Source organism: Ochotona princeps, chromosome 9 (genome assembly GCF_030435755.1).
Source record: "Ochotona princeps isolate mOchPri1 chromosome 9, mOchPri1.hap1, whole genome shotgun sequence".
NCBI classification, from domain to species: Eukaryota; Metazoa; Chordata; class Mammalia; order Lagomorpha; family Ochotonidae; genus Ochotona; species Ochotona princeps.
The window spans coordinates 72,015,725-72,031,298 of NC_080840.1; the positions used below are offsets into that span (position 1 = coordinate 72,015,725).

At 41.5% G+C, this 15,574-nt stretch overlaps 1 protein-coding gene across 4 annotated transcripts in view; it reads right to left on the reverse strand.

Annotated features, from left to right (window-relative positions):
* ESRP1 (epithelial splicing regulatory protein 1) overlaps nucleotides 1-15,574 on the reverse strand; it is a 67,258-nt gene that overhangs the window by 14,423 nt on the left and 37,261 nt on the right. For 3 of the 4 annotated variants that reach the window (XM_058668788.1, XM_004597238.3, XM_004597239.3), the window contains exon 14: nucleotides 938-1,088. The exons of the other annotated variant lie outside the window; for it this stretch is intronic. In XM_058668788.1, coding sequence (XP_058524771.1) covers nucleotides 938-1,088 — 151 coding nt within the window. The remainder of the gene's footprint in view (nucleotides 1-937; nucleotides 1,089-15,574) is intronic. 4 annotated transcript variants of the gene reach the window in all.

Genomic DNA, 15,574 nt, shown 5'->3' on the forward strand with positions numbered 1-15,574 from the left:
ATTCTGAAGACTCAAGAAAAGTTTATCTTAAGAATGAAAATGGACAGTCTTCTCTATTAATTTAATACAGGATGAGAGGGCAAAGAGATTTTGCTCACCGGAGGAAGACTCACACTGAAACATGCCTCCTTTAGCTTAAGCCCAAAAGCAGATGACTGACGAAGACAGCAGAAAAAACTGGAAAGACCAGCATTGGAACAGATAATTTCAGCAATAGCTCAGCAAATACTCTACAGGCCATCTTGGGGTGTCACCTTCTCCTGAACAAGTCTTTGTATTCCAGAGATAGGGAACATATTTTCAGCCTAAAACCATTTGTATATTTATAGCATCACTTCTGAGCTTACACAATTATCAAGTTAAAAATTAGCCTGCTATAGATTTACTGAATTTCAACTCCCACCCATGGTTGCCTTGGTAGAGGTAGATCACGTGATTCCGTGAGTTTCATGTGCTGGCCTGGCCTGGCAATCCCAAGGTGGGGTCCCTGTGCATCCCTCTATCGATCTGTCAGAGACCTCAACTTAACACCTTCTTGGCCAACTCTGCACTACACAAAATGTCCAAAAGAGCAATCCAAAAAGTAGGACAGGTTTCCAAAATGCACCAAAAGATTACAATGACCTAATAAACAAAGGAGGGTGGCATCATGTAGTGGATTAATACATTAATTAATTAATGTGTTAATTAACACACATTAAGTTAATACATCTTAAAACAAACGAAGATCTTGTGGAAAAGTCCCAATGCTGTCAAGGGCGTGAGCTAGCCCCCCTTATGCTAACTCTGGACCTAACTACTTCCATAAGCAAATCCATTAGCACATGTACACTCATTTTGAGTTTCAGAGAAACTGTGTCTTCCCTGACTATTTTCTCCATGCAAATCAACTTAAGTAATAAGGACTCTAAGGATGTTTCTTCTTCAAGCTACTGACCTGGTAACCTTGGAAGAAGTTAAGAATTTCCTTAACTCCAGTATTGTAGGCCAGGCCCTGCATTCTGACCACCGTGCCAGGCTGTGGAGGGACACTGCTAAGATTAGCAGCTGTAGGGAAGTAGCCAAGACTATTAGGCGAACCTGGGGGGCTAAAGGGAGAGAAACACAGTGAACCAACAGGCATAGACAATGACGAATATTACTAAAACATCAGTTACTTAAGGAAACAGATTTTCTCAAGACGATCTTGCTTTTCAGAGCTACCTTTCCTAGCATGTCTCACATTTCTGCAAAAAGCCAAGAGAAGCAGTGAGGCAAACAGAGTGAAGTGCAAGGTTTCAGTCAAATCTCTGAGATTCTTAAAGAGGAAAGAATTAGGTCTCCATAGTCACTCAACCACAAAGCACCGCTTCCAAAGCCCATCTCATTGATGATTAACTTGCTAGTTACCAGAAGTACTAAGGCATGCAAAAGCACGAACAGAAAGGACTAACAGGAACCATAGCCACAGAAACCAACAGCATCCAAAGTGATTGCTGCAGAGAACGAGCTGTTCCAACCACAGAAACAAATTCACAGTACAACACGAGCGGCCCTTCAGAAAGTTCATGGAAAATGTGCATTATGGAAAAGCGATGTGTGGATTTTTTTTTAAACCAAAATAAATTCAGCTTTTAATTCCATCTTCCAGGAACTTTTTGAAGTTACCATGTGCAGCACAGCAGGAGTTTTTTCTTCCAACCCGATTCTTAAAAAACTGGGAAGAGCTGGAATTCATAGCACAGTTAAATCCATCACCATGAACCCAAGAGGAGAAAGTCGATGAATGGACCTATGAGTGCCTCTGCAACAATTGTCTTCAAAGAGTACCAATCAAATGAGCACTCACTCTTTGGCAACCTGAGCAATTACTACGTGAGTTCCAAGTAGTTCAGTAGTGAGGTTGTCAATCTGTCTTCTATCACATTTGCTGGCTAGATACACATATTTAAATTTAGATAAACATAGCTGGAAATTCTGTATTATTAACGCCCACATATTTTTGCAAGAAGATGACTGCCCATTTGAAAGAAAAGCAATGGCCTCACCCAATCTCCCCAAGCCCTTGACCCTTCACACCCTAATCAAATATGTAAAAAGTATCAAAAATAACTTACACAGTTAAAAAGAGTAAAGGAGCAAAAAGAAAAAAAAGAAAAATCACAATGGAGGGTATTTAAAATAGTATCTCATCACTCTTGCTCTTCTTTCCGTAACTCTCATTCTAATTCATTACTTTAAAAGTGAGAATATGAAAATATTACTTCTCGTCAAGGTTGCCCTCACTGAAGCTTCGAAGTCTCAAAAACAGTGATGTTAAATTTTGTTAGCAAGGTTCCTGGCATGGTAGCCTAGTGGCTAAATTCCTTGCCTTGCATGTCCACAAGTTCGTATCTCAATGGCCCCACTTCCCATCCAGCTCCCTGTTTCTGGTCTGGGAAAACAGTTGAGGATGGCTCAAAGCCTTGGGACCCTGCACCCGCATGTGAGACCCACAGGAAGCTCCTGGCTCCTGGCTTTGGTTCAGCTCAGCTCCAGCCATTGCAGCCACTTGGGGAATGAATCTGTGGATGGAAAATCTGTCTCTCCTCCTCTCTGTATATCTGACTTTCCAACTAAAACAAAAAAAAAAAATTCTACCTAAAAAAGGTTGTTACTCAGAGATCTCAAAAAACAATCTATGTGGAAACCAAGCCATTGTTGAGGGAACCCAAGCCAACTTTTGTGCAACTGTGATAGAGATTGGCTGGAACACAGGTTTAGCCATCATTCAACCATACTGATGTTTACAGGGGTGGAAACAGTAACTAAGTTATATAATTTCCCAACTGGTTCAACAAGCAGTTTACCTTTTACCAAACTGGAAGAACCAGTCAGATTTCTCAACTTCTAGCTCAATGTTTTCCCTCTACACAACCACCATTCAAAGACCATAACTGCCCACGTCAGATGCCTGGTAAGAGTCTAATACTCAAAATCATCAAGACCTCTTCATGTCTCCAGGCATAGTTTATGTTCTTTGTGTAAAGTCTTGTATAAATTGTGTCTGGTGTTACCAGTATCTGCAAAACATATTTAAAATACAAATAGCTAAGATGAAGGTTATCTAAGGATCCTTTCCTTCCTTGGAGCTCCCTCCTGCCGCTAGTTAGGAGATTTCTCTCTTAGATTTCCTAGGGTCTTGTCTCCCTTGGAGTCCCTTCCTGTCACTCCAGGAAGCTTTGCAAACTAAACAAAAACAAAAACAAAAACAAAAAAGTGAACTAACGTGTAGCAACTGAAAATCATATTCAAAGTCTAAGATACCACCTATTCTGATGAAGCTTAACAGCAGAAATTTATTTTTCACAACTCTAAATTACTTGCTACAAACAATCGTAAGTATAATTCATACTATTAAGACAGGACACAAGAATTTTTCATTAACTTAAATTCTAAACTCCAGGGTCTCGTGTAGATTACTAAAATAAGAACAGGCAAAAATAATTTATGGAATAAAAACAAAAGAAGTAATTAGAACCTGTATATAGAAAACAAAAATCAATTTACTAACAAAATTATTAACAGTTGAACGGGGTTATAAAATACAACAGCAACAATAAAAAAATAAGCTTTCCACATACTACAAAGTGATGGCTACCACGGTAACTGAGAAGAGTGGAGTCTGCCTCCAAGCAGACCTGGAATTCATAGTGGAATTCTGGCGGGCCCCTCAGGGCAGTGAGACCACCATTGCACCAATGAGGGGCATAGACCCATATCCCCCCCCACCAATAAAGGCCGAAGCAACCCCCGTATCTGCTTCCATGTCAAGGAGAGTTTAAAAAGTCCCTTCCCCGTCTCTTCCGCGCTCTTCTTCCTCTGCAGCCCACTCCCTCACGTCTGTCCTTTCTGCTGCACGGGGAAGGGCAGCCCGTGGTTCCCTGAAACAAAGGCCATCTAAAATCTTTTCATATATTCGGCTGAGTTAGTCTTTCCCTGGTGGTTGGTGAATTTAACATTTTGGCGAGTGGCAAATCTAACAAAAAGAATACCTAAAATCAAATTAAGAAGAAAATTCCATCCATAAGAGCATAAGAAATAGTATAATAGGAAAAAAAAATCTAGACTCATTTATTTGAAAGGCAGAATTACAGAGAAGAAGAGATATAGAAAGATCTTCCATCCACTGATTCCATTCCCATAGGGCCAAAGCGCTGGAGCTGGACCAGCACAAAGGCAGAAGCTTCTTTCAGGTCCCCCACATGGGTGCAAGGACCCATGCACTTGGGCCAGACAGCACTGCTTTCCAGACCATCTGCAGGCAACTGGATCACAAGTGCAGCACCAGGGACGCGAACTGTTGCCAATGTAGGATGCAGGTGCCACCGATAAAGACCACTTGAGCTCAACCAATGCACTGGCCTTCAACAAGAAAAATTTTTTTAACAAAAGTGCAAAACTAAAAACTACAAAACACTGTTTTAAACACAGATCTAAGTAAATGAAAAGACAGCTCTTGTTCTTGAATAAAATATTTATTATTGTTTAAATAGCCATACTCACCAAGTGAACACAATTGAACCTAAGCTGTAAAATATGGATAAGCAAAGGATATACAATATCCAAAATAGTTGAAAAAGAACACAGGAGAACTTCACATTTTTCAAATTTAAAACTTATTACATGGATTCTGTTCTCGCACTATAACAGGTAAGGCCACAGCCTGGAACACCAGCATCCTTGAGTTCCAGATAACGTCCTGGCTGCTTCACTGCTGATCCAACCTTCTGTTAACAGCCTAGGAAAAGCATCAGCACAAGCGTGTGGGGCCCTGCAGCCCAGGTGAGAGACACAGATGAAGCTCTTGGCTTCGGCTTGGCTCAGTATCAGCTCTTATGGACACTGGGAAAATGAACCAGGAGATGTAAGAACACATTCTTTCTGCTTTATCTCCCCTCTCTGTTTAACTCTGATTTTCAAATAACTAAATAAATGTTAAAAGAAAAACCAAAGCACTATAGTAATTAAACCAATGGGATACTCAGGTAAAAGGATAGGCTTATTGATCATGAGAATATATTGGGAACAGAAATTCTCACAGTTGATTTTGACAAGGGTTCCAATGGCACTCAAGTTGGAAATTTTTTCTTTTTTTTAAAGGAAAGGTGCTGTGAGTAGGCCTTGTGGCGCAGAGGGGCTAATCTGCCATGGAGATGCTGGGATAAAGGCATTCCATATTTGAGAGAAAGAGCTTCCCTACTGCTTCCAACTCAGCTTCCTCCCAATGCCTGAGATATGCTATGACAGTTTAAGCACTTGGGTTTCTGTCCCCAAGAACCACTGGGCTAGGGCCAAAGGAGCCAGTCAATTAAAACACCTTGTAACCAATCAAACTATCAATGAACCTGAGTAAGAACAAATCAAGAGGTTCCCTCAACAAAGAACTTAGCAGACAGGAATGGAAATGAAGGAAAAAGAAAATCACAAGAGTTTTCCCAAGAGTTTATGTTCAGTAAAGTGCCAAAGTATCAACGTTGCAGACATTAACCACTTAGAAACACAGTTCTCAAGAAAAACAAAAACCGCAACCTTAAATTTTGCTATTAAAGTTTCCTTTTCCTTAACCACCTTCTCGCAGCCCACAGGCCAATGTCACTCTAACTGCCTCAACTTCTGTTGCCAGAATGTTAAACTCATGATTTTTAAAATTATCTTTACTTGAAAGAATAATGAGTGAGAGGGAAGGAATCTTCCATCTACTGCTCAAATTGCTGCGATGGCCAGGGCTGGTCCTATCTGAGGACAGGAGCACAGGTGCTTCTTCCAGGCCTGTCACATGGATACAAGGTCCCAAGGACTTAAGTCAACCTCTGCTACTTTTCCAGGTCTCATTAACAGAGAGCTGACTCAAAAGTGGAACAGCCAGGACTTAAAACGGCGCCCCTCCGGGATGCTGATACCACAGATGAAGGCTTAACAATGCTACGTCATGGCACCAGCATGCCCAACTCTTTAATATATATATGTTTTAAAGATTTTTTTTAAATTGGAAAGTCAGGTTTACAGAGGAGAGACAGAAAGATCTTCCATCCATTGGTTCATTCCCCAAGCAGCTGCAATAGGCATAGCTGTGCTGAAGCCAAGAGCCAGGAGCCTCCTCCGGGTTCCCACGCAGGTGCAGGATCCCAAGGACGGCTTTGGGCCGTCCTTGACTGCTTTCCCAGGCCACAAGCAGGGAGCTTGATGGGAAGTGGAGCTGCCAGGACATGGGCATGCAAGATGAGGACTTGGCCAATATGCAACCGCAACGAGCTTGGCATGTCCAACTCTTTCCTACTTCTATTTTCCCCAGATCCTAATTTATACTGTCCAACTTTAAAATACCCTAAAAGTGCTTTAAAACATTCTTTGAAGATGACAAAACGAACAGGCTTAGGACCAGGATGCTACTACACCAACACATTAAAAAACCCAAACTTACACTTCCTTCACTTACTTTAAAATAACAAATTCTGGCGGTACTAATTAGTATCACTAAGTGGCTTTCCAAATTAAAAGCAGCATACATACTGCAATAATATTTAAAATTTCAAGAATTGGGATATTTTTCTAGAGAACATTGAGGAGTGACTGGTTCCATTAGAGAAATGGTTGTAGTGTAACAAAGATAAGAGAATAATTATGTTGTCCCACTCTCTGCGTCAACCCTCTGAGAAGTCCAGCATAATGGATTCTGGCTCCCAGTGCTTTGTGACTAACACATCTAGTGTCACAAAGACTCCATACTTAGAAAGTGATGGGAGAAGCACTGCCTTAAACCCTTGCCCGTGCAAAGCATGCACTTCATGGAAATACATCACTGACCGTTCAAGGATCTGCAAAGATTGTGTACCCAGTTGCCAGGGGACATGTATTAATGTTCAATCCCTTCAATGTTACACACATGTTTCTTGATTCACAGACACCTCTCAATTCCAGGAAAATTTAAAGAACCAATACTCAGGGAGAAGTTAATCTTCCAACAATTCCATCTGAACAGCAACTTTTTGTACAGTGAAAACATTTCTATAACTAAAATGTTTTCCAACAATATCGACTGTTATGAGAAATTCAATAGAATAAATACTTGAATACTATGTTTTTAAACCACAGTAAATACGCCACTTATCTCCACAGGATGACCTTGCAAAGCACCATCTTTATTTGAAAAGGGAATCCTGTATTATAAATTATTTTAGCAGTAGTCTTATGCCACAAAGTACATAATAAATCCTTTATAGCCTAAGAAAAAATTACATTGTGATGAAAAACCTAGGTTAAGTCCAACTGCAGCAAGACAATAGAACAAGATTATTTCCAAGGAGACTCAACTACAAAAGTTATTGCTTGAAAAAATTTTTTCTTTTAAGCTTGCTGATATAAAAATGCAAACTGGGGCCCAGCATAATGGCTCAGTAGCTAAAATCCCCACCTTGCATGCGCCAGGATCCCATAGCTAGTTCCTGTCTCGGCTGTTCCACTTCAGATTCAACTCCCTGCTTGTGGCCTGGGAACAGCAGTAAACAAGGGCCTAAAGCATTGGGACCCTGCACCCACTTGGGGGTGAGCTCATTTCCAGCTCAACACATTGTACTGGTCCCACAAGGAAAACAGTATCAACTTGGCATCCTACAGATTCCGCCCACGATAGGTCCTGCTGGCAGCCAAGCCCAAGAAACAACAGTGAGCTGCGCAGGCGCTGATCCAGGACAAAATTCACTTTGTTGCACTGGTCTCATAGGGCAAACAGTACCAACTTGGCATCTTCAGATCTAACACCCAAGGTTCCAGCAAGAACAGCATTGTTGACAACCTTGTGACTTAGGACAGCTGATGTCTACCTATTCCAGGAACTGCTTCAACTGGGAGTGGGAAGAAAACTGCAGGCAATGGTGCGGCCATAGCTCAGGATTACTGGGGGTGGAGAGTGGGGAGCCAGGGGCTGAGGCTACAGAGACCATGGTGAAAGCTAAACACAAGAGCCCGGGACTGAAACTGAAAAGAATGGCACAAGTGACTGAAAACAAAGACCCAGGTAACAAATAGAATCAGTAAAATTGACCTGTACGCCAATAGGAAACAGCCTAGAAACCAGCACCAAGGAGAGAATCTGCTAACCAAAAAAAAAAAAAAAAAAAAAAAGCAATGACCAGGAACAAGAGACAGAGGCATGACGAATACTCATGATGTTTTTCCCGAAAAGCAGCAAAAGCCTTGGTCAATGTCAGAGTTAACTGAGGAAGACATCGAGGGAATGGGGGTGAAAAGTTTTTAAAAACTTGTTATAATGCTTCTTAACAACATCAAGAAACACACACGGAAGTTGAAACAATTTAAAGAACATGTTATACAAGAGATAGAAGCAATGAATCAAATGAAAGCCAGTGTAATAGAAACTAACACCACAATGGAGTAAATAAAAATTCAGTGGAAAACCTCAAGAACAGAATGAATGAAACAGCAGAATTGTAGCATTGGAAGCTATTTCTTGTCACAATAGGGAAACAAAAAGCTTAAAGTGGAACTGAAGCAAACTAAGAAAAGTATTCAAGAATTGAGGAACACTACTAAGAGGCCGAATATAAGTGTTATGGGAGTTCCAGAAGGCACAGGAAGACAAGTTGGGGGGTTCCGGCGTGGTAGCCTTGTGGCCAAAATCCTTGCCTTGCATGCGCTGGGATGAACGATCTTCCTCTCTGTATATCTGACTTTCCAATACAACCAAAAGTTTAGAAATCTTAAAAAGAACGAGAAGCCAGGTTTAAACACGTAATCATTTTTTCTTAAAGAAAACTTCCCAAATTTGGAGAAAAAATTGGGAAACAAAATACAAGAGGGTAACAGAACTCTCAATATGGTTGATTAAATGTGATCTTTAACAAAACACAAGATAATTAAGCTCTCTTCAGCTGAACACAGAGAAAAGATCCTTAAACATGCCCTTAAAAAATCTATTAACATATACAGGAATCGCAGTCAGACTCACTGCTGACCTATCAGAGGAAACACTACAGGCCAGAAGACAATGCAGTCACATATTCCAGATTCTAAAAGGAAAAAATTGTCAGCCAGAATAACTTCATGCAACAAAGCTTTCCTTTGTCATTGAAAATTAAAAATACTTACACAGTAAAGAAAAGCTCAAAGAATTTGCCTGTTTCAGATCTGAGCTACAAATGATATAGACAAGGAATAGCACCTAACAAAACCAAACATGAACATCACAGTAAAAGAACAGAAGACTAAATCAAACAATGAACAACCCATTGCTAAAATTCAAAGGACCAAATTATTACCTCTCCATATAAACCCTGAATGTAAATGGCTTAAACTCATCAAACATCACAGATGAGCAGATCTAACTATCTGTTGCCTACAGGAGACACCTCTCACCAACAGGTAGGAGGAAACGGAAAGTGAAAGGATGGACAGATATTCCAGGCGCCCATATGGGATCCCAGTGCATTAAGGGCGAGGACTTCAGCTGCTAGGCCACTTCACCAGGCCCAATGAGCCCATATTTAATGGTTTCAGTGAGAGTCCATCTGTTAATTGGAAGTAGAGATGCATACTGCATTAGATTTTGACATCTGGGTATAATAGTGTATTACACAGTAACTATAATCCCCTTTAATGAAAAACCTTAAAACAAAATGAGCAACAGGAAGAAAAATAGAAAATTACAACGTAAAATTTAGAAATGTGCTACTGAGTGACCAGTGTGTCACTGAAGAAATGAAAATCAAGACTTACTGAAAAAATGCTACTGTGAGCTACACGTCACTACATAGATAAAAATTATTTGAAATTGAATTGTGGCTTGAGAAAGCGGTCGAGGATGGGCCAAAACCTTGGGACCCTGCACCCATGTGGGAGACCTGGAGGATGTTCCTGGCTTTTGGCTCCGAATCAATGCAGCTCCAGCCACTGCAGTCATTTGGGAAGTGAATCATAGAACGGAGGATCTTCCTTTCTGTCTCTCCTCCTCTCTCAATATATCTGATTTTGCAATGAAAATTAAAAACATAACAAAACAAAAAACTTAAAAAAAAAAAACTGGGCCAACCGTGGTAGCTTAGTGGCTGAAGTCCTCTCCTTGCATGCGCTGGCATCCTATAATGGTGCCAGTTCTAATCCTGGCTGCTCCACTTCCATCCAGCTCCCTGCTGTGGCCTGGGAAAGCAGTAGAGAATGGCTCAAAGCCTTGGGACCCAGCTCCCACACAGGAGACTAGGAAGAAGCTCCTGGTGCCTGGCTTCAGCACAGTTCAGCTCCAGCTATTGCAGTAACTTTGGGAGTGAACAAGCTGAAGGAAGATCTTTCTTTGTCTCCTTCTCTCTATAAATCTGCCTTTCAAGTAAAAATAAATAAATCTTAATATACAAACAAAAACTATTAAATATATCCTCATAATGGGATGCTGGACTCTGCAGCTGTTCATATTTACAATGCCAGGATACATTTAAATAGCAGAAAAATGCACTTATTACTGCTTATGAGGGAATACACTGCTGTAATAATATGGAGACATTAGTGGAGGAAGGGGATTTGGTGAGGGGGAAATATTATCATAACACAAGAATAATAAGATGAAACAACAAAATCCTGTAAGCTGAAATAACACCTGATCTAGTGTTTTAGCACAAGATTCTTCACACCAGTACTGTGTGCTATGACTGAGGTTATAGACTGGAAGATTGTAAATTCTTCCATGACAGCTATAATGTACTGATGGAATGAATTTTGTGTTTGATATTTTGTATTCACAGAAGGAACTGCCTATAGCAGCTCTTACATTCATCATTTAAAAAAATATACAAACAGGGCCTGGTGCAGTAGCCAAGTGGTTAAAGTCCTAATCTTGCATTTGGCAGAATCTCATATGGGCACCAGCATCCCAGCTGCTCCACTTAACATCTAGCTCCCTGCTTGTGGCTGGGGAAAGCAGTCGAGCATGGCACAAGGCTTTGGGACCATGCAGACGTGTGGGAGACCCAGAAAAAGCCCCTGGTCCCTGGGTCCTGGCTTCAGATCAGTTCAGCTCTGGCCATTGAGGCAACTTGGGGAGTGACTTTGGATGGAAGATTCACTGAAGATCTCTACTCACTCTGTAAATCTTTCCAATAAAAGTAAATAAATGTAAAAAAAAAAAAAAGCCACACTAACTTAAAAGCTTGAAAATCATGCCCATTCACAAAATTACCTGGCATTTTTCTAACAGAACACAATATAACATTATACCACATTGTGTTGTTACAATTACCATAAACAGTGTTTCATGTAGTTTATACTATATGATAACTCCAGTTTACACTAACGGCAATCAGAATTTAAACAGTAACAATATACATACCGTTAAAACCAGAAGTATATTTTTCCTAATCCTAACAGAAAACTTTCACCATAGAAATTAGAGAGTAAACTGGTGGGTCTAGTGCAACAGTGTGAGGCCCGGAGCAGGCTCCTGGCTTTGGACTGGCTCAACTCTGGCTGTAGCGGCCACTTGGGACATGAACCAATGGATGGAAGATCTTCTCTATATCTCCTTCTTCCTGTATTTGTGTCTTCCCAATTAGAAAATGGATAAATCTTTTTTTTCCAAAGTTAACTGGCTGTCATACATGGTCACTGGCATAAAGCAGGCAGCATATACAGGAACTCTCTAACTTGCACCAACTTAACGTGAACTTTTCTATATCTCAAAAACATTCCAATTAATGCAAATTTAAAAATTAAATCAAGTCTTCTAGAGGCTTGACAGATCTGATTGAATTATGAAGAATTCATAATAGGATGCACAAAGGTTGTTAAGTCTGTCAATATTACTAGGTATACATGTGAATTGCTCAGTCGGGAGAGGCACAGTTCAAAAAGTAGAGGAAGAGAACGGGCCCGAAGTAGGGGCCGGGGCAGCCGGAGCCAGAGCCAGAGCCGCAGGAGTGGCTTCCCTCTCCCCTTACCATATGAACTTGCATCATCAGTGAGAAAAAGCCAAACTCCCCTACTGCCTTTGCTGGGATGATGTGACCTACTACGAGGGTCCTGCAACAGGCGAAGTGAACCAAACCATTTATATCAATCCACCTTTGAACAGCCAGGGCATTTCTCACTTCTGCTAAAGCTGTCGGGAAGGCACACAGAAATCACGACAACAGGTAGATTTGATGTTAACAGCAAAGTAGACATGTTTCAACTGAGGTTGGAGTGGTAACAGCCAAAGTCACAGTCAATCCCTTGTAATTGTCCTGTATCCTGGGCTGACTCTGGGTCCATGGGACAAGGCAAAGGAGAAAACAAACCACCTGAAGTTTAGGCCTTCATTTCACTTGCTGCACAAGATGCTGGGTAGACACACATGTGAACTGCTAAAAGCTCACTGACAACAGCACATATTTTCTTCTTAAATGTTTTCTGCATACTCAGTTCTTTATGACGAAAGATGGTCTAAATTCACGGAGCAGTACTGAGTTAGGGACGAAACAGAAAGGCCGTGTAGCTGAAGGGGTCTGTGAAGTCACTGGCTTTATTACACAGGCACACATCCAGCCAGCTACCCCACAGCGCAGCCCACACTGGATTCATCCCATTTCCAGTATGTATCCAGGGCCGGTGTTCAACTATAGTTTTCCCAGTTAGACTCAAAGCTAAAAAGACTAACCGTTTTAAAAGCAACGTGCAATATATATTAGCATTTCATTGTTTTAAAGTAAGTTTAAACATATTATTCACTCCCGTGAACACACTACAGTTAATTAAACTTCAATCAAATCGGACATACTTGTCTTTCTTTTTTAAATAAGAAAATCTCCATACCTTCTGATTAATATCTTTTTAAAAAGATATTAAAAGACCTTCCATCCACTGGTTCACTCCACAAGTGGCTGCAATGGCCAGAGCTGAGCTGACCCAAAGCCAGGAGCCAGGAGCTTCTTCTGGGTTTCTCATGTAGACGCAGAGTCCAATGCTTTGGTCCATCCTCTGCTGCCTTCCCAGGCCTCAACTATGGAGTTGGATGGGAAGAGGAGCAACCAGGGCCCATACGGGATCCTGAGGCCACTGAGCTATTGAGCCAGGCCCACTGTCCTTTTAATTCAAAAAATACTGATTTTAAAGGAAGAGAGACAACAACAAAGAGTTCCCATCTGCTGGCTGCCTCTCCCAACACCAGCAACAACCAGGGTGGGGACCTCAATCGAGGTCTCCTATGTGGGTAGCAGAGGGTTCCTAACAATCACACTTGTCCCTCAGGATTTGCATTAGCAGAAAGAAGGAATCAGGAGCAAAGCTGGGGCTCCACCCAGGCACTCCAGCAGCATCTTAACCACTATTACAAATACCTGCCATGATGAATATTGCTTTTCAACTTGCAGTACACTGTTACACTTTCCTACTTAAAAGAATTTAAGTCAAAAGATATTTGGGGAGGGACAGGTGGGATGGTTTGATTGGTTAATCCTCCACTTGTAAGCGCTGGGATTCTACATGGGTCTGGGTTTATGTGGTGGCTGTTCCCCTTCCCATCCAGCTCCTTGACAGTGGCCTTGGAAGGAAGTGAAGGATGGACTAGGGCCTTGGGACCCTGCATGTTTGGGAGACCCAGAAGAAGCTCCTGGCTCAACAATAGATTGGCTGAGTTTTAGCAACTGAAACTGTAAGAGTATGTTTTGGAATGTGCTCTTTAAATTATTCTGAACTTTGAAATGTAACAATGTTACAGTTTTAATCTTTGTAATTTTAACACTTGTAATCATAACATCCCTATATCTTGACACCTTCATCTGCTTGTATAGGTAACTCTTCCTGAACAAGTAGAAATAATTTGAGAAATTAGAGGTTAATTTGAAGTATCAGTTGAACATAATACACATGACCTTCAATGAACTCGTTCAATTTCCAGACCAAGGATTGAGTGGCAGTGTGTAAAACCACCACTTGTGGTGTCTGCCTCCAATTTCAGAGTGCTAGTTCAGGTCTGGCTGCTCCAGTTCCAATCCAGCTTCCTGCTGCTGATGGCCTCATTGAGTGGGTCCCTGCCAGTCACCTACGGGACTTTAATGGAGTTCAGGTTCCTGGCTTTAACACGCCCCAAGCTCAGTTTTCAGGCACATTTTTTTCCAATAATTTATTTATTTGTATTGGAAAGTCAGATTTACAGAGAAGAGAGAAAAAGAGGAAGATCTTCCATCTGCTGGTTCACTCCCCAGAAAGAGCTGAGCCAATCCATAGTCAGCAGCCAGGCGCTTCTTCCAGGTCTCCCACAGAAGTGCAGGGTCCCAAGGCTTTGGGCAGTCCTCGACTGCTTTCCCAGACCACAAGCAGGGAGCTGGAAGAGAAGTGAAGCAGCCGGGACACGAACTGGTGCCCACATGGGATCCTAGCACATGCACAGCAAGGACCATAGCCTCTAGGCTACCACACACCAGGCCAAGGTACAGGTATTTTGAGAGTGGATCAGCAGATGTGAGATCTGCTTCTCCTGTCGTTTTTGCTCTTAAACAGGTAAATCCTCGTTAAAATTTACACTTCTGTAAAATCTTCCTACAAAAATATTAGCAGTGTTTAAAGATTAATAATTTGGGGTGGCCTTATGGGATAGTGAGTAAACCTATTGTGCCAGCTTTCCACATAGGCACCAGTTCAAGTCCTGGCTAGTCCACTTCCAATCTAGCTCCCTGCTAATGTGTTTGGGAAAGCAGCAAGACTGCCCAAGTCCTTGGGATACTGCACCCACGTGGGAGATCTGGAAGAGGCTCCCGGATCCCAGTCAGTTCATTCCTGACTGTTGTGGCCATTTCAGAAGTGGACCAGCAGGTAGGTGGAAGACCTTCTCTCTATATATAAATCTGAATTTCAAACAAAAATAAATAAATCTTAAACGAAAGAGAAATTCTCTATAGAATTAATATTCTCCAAACTCTTAAAAGGGGTCAGTGAATCAGCCTAGTGGCTAAAGTCCTCTTGTTATAGGAGCCAGGATCCCATATAGGCACCAGTCCTAATCCTAGCTGTTCCACTTCCCTTCCAGCTCCCTGCTTGTGGCGTGGGAAAGTAGTAGAGGATCGTCCAAAGCCTTGGAACCCTGCATCCACATGGAAGACATGGAAGAAGCTCCTGGCTCCTGATAGGCTCAGCTCTGGCCATTGCAGCCGCCTAAGTTAATCAACAGGTGGAAGATCTCTCTCTCTCTCTCCCTCTCTCTCTCCTTCTCTCTGTAAATCTGACTTTCCAATAAAAAAATAAATAAATAAAAAATAAAACCTGATAAAAAGTAAACAGCAGTAGGATGGGTATTTTTCTCAGCAGTTATACAGCTAGCTGGGACTTTCACATCTCAGAACGGAACATCCTGAGTGCAGGCCCCAATTCTGAATCAAGCTTCCTGCTCATGCAAACCCTGGGAGGCAGCAGGTGTAGGGGATGTCCATGGAAACCCAGGCATTTGGCTTCAGGCTGGCCCAGCCTTGGCTGATGGGAGTATTTGGGGAATGAACCATTATTAAATGAGAGATCTCACTTTGTTTTGTTTTTTTTTTTTAAATAAATAAATTTGCAAATAAAAACAAATGATAATAAA